General features: G+C 41.6%; 1 protein-coding gene across 1 annotated transcript; it reads right to left on the bottom strand.

The window, feature by feature from the left end:
- Positions 1-618: 618 nt before the first annotated feature.
- On the bottom strand, positions 619-5125 carry MPST (mercaptopyruvate sulfurtransferase). Its single transcript, XM_029590071.1, has 3 exons — positions 4909-5125; positions 2981-3643; positions 619-1031 (listed from the first exon to the last, which is right to left on the bottom strand). Exons 2-3 carry the CDS (start codon positions 3573-3575, stop codon positions 733-735), a joined length of 894 nt encoding a protein of 297 aa, XP_029445931.1. The 5' UTR covers positions 3576-3643; positions 4909-5125; the 3' UTR covers positions 619-732.
- Positions 5126-8071: the final 2946 nt, after the last annotated feature.

Raw genomic sequence — 8071 nt, 5'->3', positions numbered from 1 at the left:
CCACATGTCACGGCTAATTCAGTCCTGCTTGTAAACAGCAAAAAAGGTTTATAAATAGTCTGTTCTCTTCCCCTCCTCTTCTAGCCCACAATAGAGTTATGCCCCAGAAAAGACCTGACGTACTAAGTTTTTCATATTTTGTGACTATGACGGCTTAATACATAGGTTGTCAAGACATCACCACCCTTCTAGTGCATTCTATAGAAGCTGAAATGCAGACACTGTTTCCTAGATACAAAGCATGACTTATTCTCTGGAGGGAGGGACAGAATACTAAAAGCACAGCTCTCAGACAAGATTAAAGATGTCACCCGCATTGGTGATATTTATCACACATTTTTCAAGCAATACAAATATATTCAACAGAATATGGTGTCAGACAAAATTATCCTCTTTACAGCCCAAACGGCACAGTCAAGATGACTCAAATAGAAGGGGGGGGGGGGGAATAGAAATTAGATAATAAGATACATTAAAAGATAAAGGATCTTTCTTCTACCTTTAATTTTAAGCCATATTTGATTCTGTGCAAAAATTAAAAAAAAAAAAAAAAAAATTATATATATATATATATATATATATATATATATATATATATATATATATATATATATATTCAGCATTACAAATACTTTCAGATAATTTTTCCATTCTCCTTTTCAGCTGAACACAAAGCCATTGGAAAATAATTCCATAAGGGGAGAGACCACACAATACTCAGGTCTCCCCGTTTCATACAGTCTTTCCCCGTCCCTCAGAGACCACATCCTCAGGTCTGGCACGATTGTACCACTCTACCCAAGACCCATCATAGATAGCAATGTTCTCCTTCCCACACAGGAAGGCTGCCAGTGCCACATGGCAGGCAGTGACCCCTGAGCCACATGATGCCACTATTGGCTTGGAGAAGTCAATGCCTTTTTGCTGGAACATCTCACGAATTTCATCGGGTGTCTTCTCATAGCCAAATTCAGTCAGGAAGCTGGAAAATGGCATGTTCACTGCACCGGGGATGTGACCGGGCTCAATCCCTGCGAAACAGAATATGGCACATTTCAGTCTCTCATCACATTACCAAAAATTAAGCATTTGTATAGTTACAAGCAGTGAAGCATATTGATTAGAGTACAGATCTACAACCTTGAAAACCCTCAATCAATTCACTTCACCACTTTTCACTAATCCTCAGCAAGTCACTTAACTCCACCCACTTTTTGACTTACTCTCTACAAGTACAGGGAGGAGGAGGAATAGCCTAGTGGTTAGAGCAGTGGGCTACAAACCAGGAGACCAGGGTTGAGTCCTGCTGTCACTCCTTGGGCAAGTCACTTTACCCTCCATTGCCTCAGCTACAAACTTAGATTGTAAACCCTCTTGGGACAGGGAAATACCTACAGTACCTGAATGTAAACTGATGTGATATGTCAGATTGAATGTCGGTATATTACAAAAAATAAATTTTAAAAAAGTACTTATCACTGTGTTCTATTGTGCTGTACATATTGAGAGCTCCAAGAATTGTATATAAAAACAATTTTCACATGACAAATGCCAATAAAGTACTGACTGAATAGCATGGAGTATGCTAACATTTATTGTATTGTGTCCAAACGTTTGTGTCAAATCCATGAAGGCTGTGTTTCATCTCCCTCTACGGCTCCAGGTGTTCTCTTCCTCTCCCGACACTGCTATTACCTCTTAAAGCAGCTAATAACAGGGGCCATGCAAAATGGTTTTGAGCATATGTAAATGAGGTATGCAGATGAATGATTTACGAAAGTGCCTCACAAGAAAGAGTAAATAAACTTGAATTCTTGGTGCTCCCATTCTGCCACAATACTTAGTATTCAGGAACTGCAAAAAATACTCACCACTTGCCTACTGGCCTGCATTTTACCTCTCCTCTGTCCCATAGTTCCATCATTATTATCATTCGGGCTTATACAGTAAAGTCCGCGGGAGAGCGGACGAATGCCCGCTCTCCCGGCACGTGCACCGACCCTTCGCCGGTGCTCGCGATTCTGTATTTAAATTAGGTGATGCGGTAAAAACAGGGAAAAGGAGGTGCTAGGGACACTAGCGTGTCCCTAGCACCTCCTTTTTGACAGGAGCGGCGGCTGTCAGCAGGTTTGACAGCCGATGCTCAATTTTGGTTCTCGAGCCCGCTGACAGCCACAGGCTCGGACGCCGACAGCTGCGGACCGAATTTTTTTTTTTTTACTTTTTGGTACCTCCAACTTAATATCGCTATGATATTAAGTCGGAGGGTGCACAGAAAAGCAGTTTTTACTGCTTTTCTGTGCACTTTCCCGGTGCTGGAAGAAATTAGCGCCGACCTTTGGGTCGGCACTAATTTCTGAAAGTAAAATGTGCGGCTTGGCTGCACATTTTACTTTCTGTATCCCGCGCGCATAACTAATTGGGCCATCAACATGCCCCATTTGCATGTTGAGGGCGCTATTAGGTGCCACGGGTTGGACACGTGTTTTCCTCCCCTTACTAAGGGGTAAGGGAAAACGCGCGTCCAAGAGCAGGCTAACAGTGCGCTCCGGAGCGCACTGTACTGTATCGGCCTGATTGTAAGGTGAAGCTATGTTTCAGATACCATTGCCATCTTGGTATCATTTTGACTTTGTTTTGCTTTTCTTTTTATTTTATATTATGTTCACTCTGGTTTTATTATTGTGAGAAAGTAACCTACCCCAAACTATTCAAAGGTTGCGGGATCTAAATAGATTTGAATAAAAATACAAAATTCTCATACAGGGTATACACTGAAAGAGACATCAGGATTGCAACAGCTATGTCACCATACACCAGAGAGGAGATAGTGAAGAGAAAAAAAGACAGAATGAAGCAGAGGTAAAAAGAGAAAAAAGTGCTAGCGTCCAGATAAAGCTTTACATCTCTTTGGAGCTCTGTGCTCTCACCACTCCTCTGGGACAAGGCAATGTATTTTTAATACCTCCACTCTATTTACCTTCCCTTGGTTCCGGTTCAATCCCTCTGAATCTCCCTTCCAACCGGGCGTCTATAAGTTGGAACGCACGTGTCTCCATATTCTCCATAATATCATCATGCACCTTCACCTGTGAGTGATCCAACTTAGCCTCAAACTCCACGGGTGCTGGCCGTGTAACCTTGGAGTTGACTGGATACCCCTCCCGAAGCCAGTTCTTTAGCCCCCCATCCAGCAGGGACACTTCCTTGTGCCCAAAGATCCGGAACATCCACCAGACACGGGGGGCACAGTAAGAGCCCTGATCACTGGCATCATACACCACAACGTGTGTCCTATTGCCAATGCCGAGGTTCCCCACGTACTCGCTGAAGTCGTCCTCGCTGGGTAGCATATGATCATACGGCGAGGTACGATCGCTACAAACATCAATGTCAAAGAACGCTGCACCAGGGATATGGCGCTCTCTGAACTCCCTGCGGGCATCGCGCTTCAACTTAGGGAGGTACCACGACACATCAAGGACCCGCAGCCCTGCTCCTATGGGGGTGGAGCGGATGGCTTCCGACAGCCACTTAGCTGACACCAGTGACCTGAAAAGAACCTGCTGGGACATGACTGGTGTGTGCGCGTATATACGAGTTACATCTGAGGAGCAGGGGGTCCCAGCAGTTGTTCAAGAGCCTGGAGATTGAAAACAAAAAAAACAGAAACAGTGAAAGATAAGAACAAATTGTGATGTACCTCAAAATCATGCCACTCGAAATAAGGCTGCAGAGAAATCTGAAAATATTCAAAACTAATCTGAAAACCTGGCTCTTTAAACAAGCTTTTTATAAAGATAAAGAGAAGGAGAGAAACAGTTGATTGATAAGGACACACCAAGCTAGAAGTTCTTAGTTTTAACCTATACATGCATATTAGTGTTAGGAACATATTTGGCGTTTGGAATCTAACAGGCTCAACTTACACACTATTATATTAACTTGTTACCATACTATGTTGGCACATGATTAATTTGTAATCTGTACCACCCATATTTTCATTATAGTGCCTTTATGTAAACCGTTGTGATGGTAATCAAACTTGACGATATAGAAGAGTTTTTAAATAAAAATAAATAAATAAATGTCAGGAAGTATCTGTTTCAGTAAGCTTTTTCCCCATAAGCACAGAATAAGAAAAGCCTTAATGAATCAGGCCCTAAAACATATGACCAAACAAGGTCCCTAGTTGTCAGGCTTAATCTCAGCTACAGTATATATGCAGCTGGACACAATACATAGAAGCTTGATAATAGCTCTGGTTAAATTCCACACTCTGCAAGGGCATGTTTCCCTCTCATTCTCTTGTGACTCAGGATGGTTTAACTAAAATTATAAAGGTGGCGTGGTTAACGAGAAAAGGACTGACAAAAAAGTGATTCAAGTGCATAGAAAACTTACTGTAAGACAGTCTTTTTTTCTTGTTACCATGATTCCTTTTTTTTATTTATTTTTGGTGTGTCTTCACCTATAACTACTTTACTAAAATTATGAATCAAACATAAAGGGGTTGAATTAGTACAAGTTTGAAACTTGTGCACAGTAGCGCTATCAAACCTTTGCTGCAGTCTATTCACACATCTTTGATATACATTCTTAATTCAAATCATAAAAACAGACAAATCCATCTATTAAGAGTACCTCAAATTATGAATCTATATGAAAGATACACAAATGGGTCAAGTAGATGGTTGAAACCTTGATGACTGGATTACCGTTCACAAGTTTCAAACTTAAGTTGATTCAAACCCTTTGATTGTGTTCTGATGCATCAGATATATACTCACATCTTTCATTAAAATTATGAAAGAGTGGGGAGGTGAAGGAGAACGACTGTTGCCTGAGATGCTAGGACCGGGGTTGAAGGTTTGCCTGGCCCCAAGGGTGGAGGAGAGGCTGAATTACCTGACTGAGAAAACCGCGAATGAAGGTTTGGACCTGCCCCGATGGCGTTTCCTGATTTGCCGACGTCATTGATGTGACCACTACGAGGCCCACAAAAATGGCCTGTGTGCGGCGAACAGCTGCTGACAGCGCGCGGCTTTGTCAGATTTTTTTTGTTTGAACTTTTGCTCTTTTGATTTCAGCTCAACCTCCTCCTTTTCTATCAGATTGAGTCTAAATCTCCTCCAGCCTCAGGTAGGATAAAGTCTCTCTGAATAAATAGTGTGAGATTAATATAAAATTCTTGTGGGACTTTTCAATACTCCACCTCTAGAAGGGGTAAATCCTGATTTAATACAATCCTACCTAGCTAAGCTCCTTCCATTATTATAGTAATTCCTTCTTATTTAATTTATATCAATTATGCCACACTCTGCCCGGAAACGCTGGGCTCGAGAAAGGCAAGAAATGGAGGAAGCTTCTGCAGGACCTGTAATGGGCCCAATAGATGTCCATATCGGATAGGGAGTTATAGTGCCAGGTGAGCCATCACTAGAAGGGAACCAAGAAGGTATGGACTCTTTGTGACTCGATCATCTCTCTTTCCCCGGTTTTGAGAACGCCACCTGAGAATCCAGCGACTATAAGATCGATATCTAAACTGGATACCTCTTCCTCAGTGAGGGAAACAGAGGAAGAACCAGAACATCTTCGATATCTGCCGCTGATGGGCCTACTTGTGTAGGAGTCTCAGATGGGAATGTAGCGGAGGGGAAGTTGTTGTACAAGCCAGAATCAAATAATACTCTTGGTTTACTTAGGGAAAGTGAAATAGATATACAACCAATAGTTAGACAATCTTTTCTAGAGAAAACACAGATATGGGAAACTTTAGTTGTGATAAATAAGAATTTTACCTCATCATTAAAACCTTTAGTTAAAAGAATAGAAGATATCGATTCTAGAGTTGATAAAGTAATAGCTGAAAATATTAAGCGAGATCAAGTTATAGAGTCAACTAAGGTAGATTTTAAAAAATTGCTTGAACAAAATGTAATGTTAATAAAAGAGAATCAATATCTTACAAGGAAAATTTGGAAAATCATATTTGTAATACAAATTTAAGGTTGGTAAATTTCCCTAGGATTTCTGAAATTTCTGCGAAGGAAATGTGGAATAAATTTGCTTTGGAATTCCTAAAAATGCCTCAGCAAGTTTTGCCCCCATTGAATCAAATCTATTATCTTCCTTCTTGGAAGAAAGAGGTAAAGGATCAGGAATTTCAGGAGATTTCTCCTTTAAATGTATCAGAAATGTTAGAACAATCTAACCTTGGGGAGGCCCAACCGGCTACTTTGGTTATTTCACTCTTGTTAAATACAGAGACTGGGTCTTAAGGTTATATTTCAGAAATATCAAACAGAAATTTTGCCAACTAAATGTAAGAATTTTTCCAGATATTACAAAAGAAACGCAATCAAGAAGAAAGCAATTTCTTTTGATGAGACCTAAATTAATACAGATGGGTGCTCTTTTTAAATTAAAGTTTCCGTGCAGATGTTTTATATCTTATCAAAATGTCAGGTATTGTTTTTTTCAACCTTCACAATTGACAACATTTATTACAGATAGAACTAAGGATGAAGGATTGATTATAACAACTCCTAAAGAGTTATGGATCATTCTCTAAATACACTAACTCTTCAGTTGGATTGTATTTTTTAATTCTTAATAAATATTTCATTGTTAGAGGTAAGTGTTAGAGGTAAACCCCTTCTATTTGAGGACTTTGGATTTATGGTTTGGAAAGCAAATGTTGCTTTACCTGTAACAGGTGTTCTCATAGGACAGCAGGATGTTAGTCCTCACATATGGGTGACATCATCAGGATGGAGCCCAATCACGGAAAACGTCTGTCAAAGTTTCCAGAACTGACTCGCCCCTACTGGGCATGCCCTGCAGTGGCACTAACCCTGCAGTGCCGAGAAATAAAACAACAATAAATTTGAGGACTAACATCCTGCTGTCCTGTGAGAACACCTGTTACAGGTAAGCAACATTTGCTTTCTCACAGGACAAGCAGGATGGTAATCCTCACATATGGGTGAGTACCAAGCTGAGGATGTCTGAACATGCACCAAATGTACCCAACGGCATGCAACAGGTACAACAACTGGGGTGGAATTTGGTAGAGGGCATCCTGAACCCCACCAGGCAGGCGGAAGGGTGTAGGTATGTCACGTTGGAAATAAGTTACGCAGGACAGACTAGCCGAAGATGGAATCTTGTCTTCCGGCTTTGTCCAAGCAATAGTGGGCTGCGAAGGTATGGAGAGAACTCCAGGTGGCAGCACCGATCGCAGGTGTGCAACTGAAGTCACCATGGCCTTCACAGAGTGTGCTTTAACACAGTCTTGAAAAGGAATGCCTGCTTGCTGATAGCAAAAGATATGCAGTCCGCCAGCAGGAGGAGAGAGTCTGCTTACCCACATGTTGCCCTAATTTGTTGGGATGGAAAGATGAATAACTGAGTGCTCTTCCTGTGGGCAACTGTACAGTCTAGATAGAAAGCTAGAGCCCCTTTACAGTCAAGCATATGCAGAGCCTGTTCCCCTGGATTGGAATGGGGCCTGGGAAAGAAGGTAGGTAGTATGATGGGATTGATTAATGTGAAATTCCAAACTACCTTAGATAAAAACTTAGGGTGAGTGAGGAATACCGCCCGGTCCTGCAAGAGTTTAGTGTAAGGCGGATAGGTAACTAGGGCCTGTAACTCACTAACCCTGCGAGCTGAAGTGATAGCCAAAAGGAAAATCACTTTCCATGTGAGAAATTTTGGGTCAAGGAGTGGAGAGGCTCAAATGGTGGTTTCATGAGCCGACCAAGAACCAGGTTAATGTCCCAAGAAGGGGCCAGAGGACGTAAAGGTGGCTTGATATGGAGCAAGCCCTTCAAAAAGTGTATTATGAGGGGCTGTACTGATATAGGGACATCCGACACCTTTATGGAAGGCAGCTACCGAACTGACATGCATTCTGATGGAAGATGTCTTGAGACCTGACTGACAGATGACAGATAGTCCAAAAACCTTGGGATTGGACAGGAAAAGGGATCAAGGGATTGAGAAGTGCACCATGATGTGTACCTTTTCCATTTATAGGAGTAAGATTTTCTCGTGGAAGGCT

Source organism: Rhinatrema bivittatum, chromosome 2 (genome assembly GCF_901001135.1).
Source record: "Rhinatrema bivittatum chromosome 2, aRhiBiv1.1, whole genome shotgun sequence".
NCBI lineage: Eukaryota > Metazoa > Chordata > Amphibia > Gymnophiona > Rhinatrematidae > Rhinatrema > Rhinatrema bivittatum.
The sequence above is the reverse complement of the archived record's forward strand: the minus strand, read 5'-3'. Positions and strand labels throughout refer to the sequence as shown.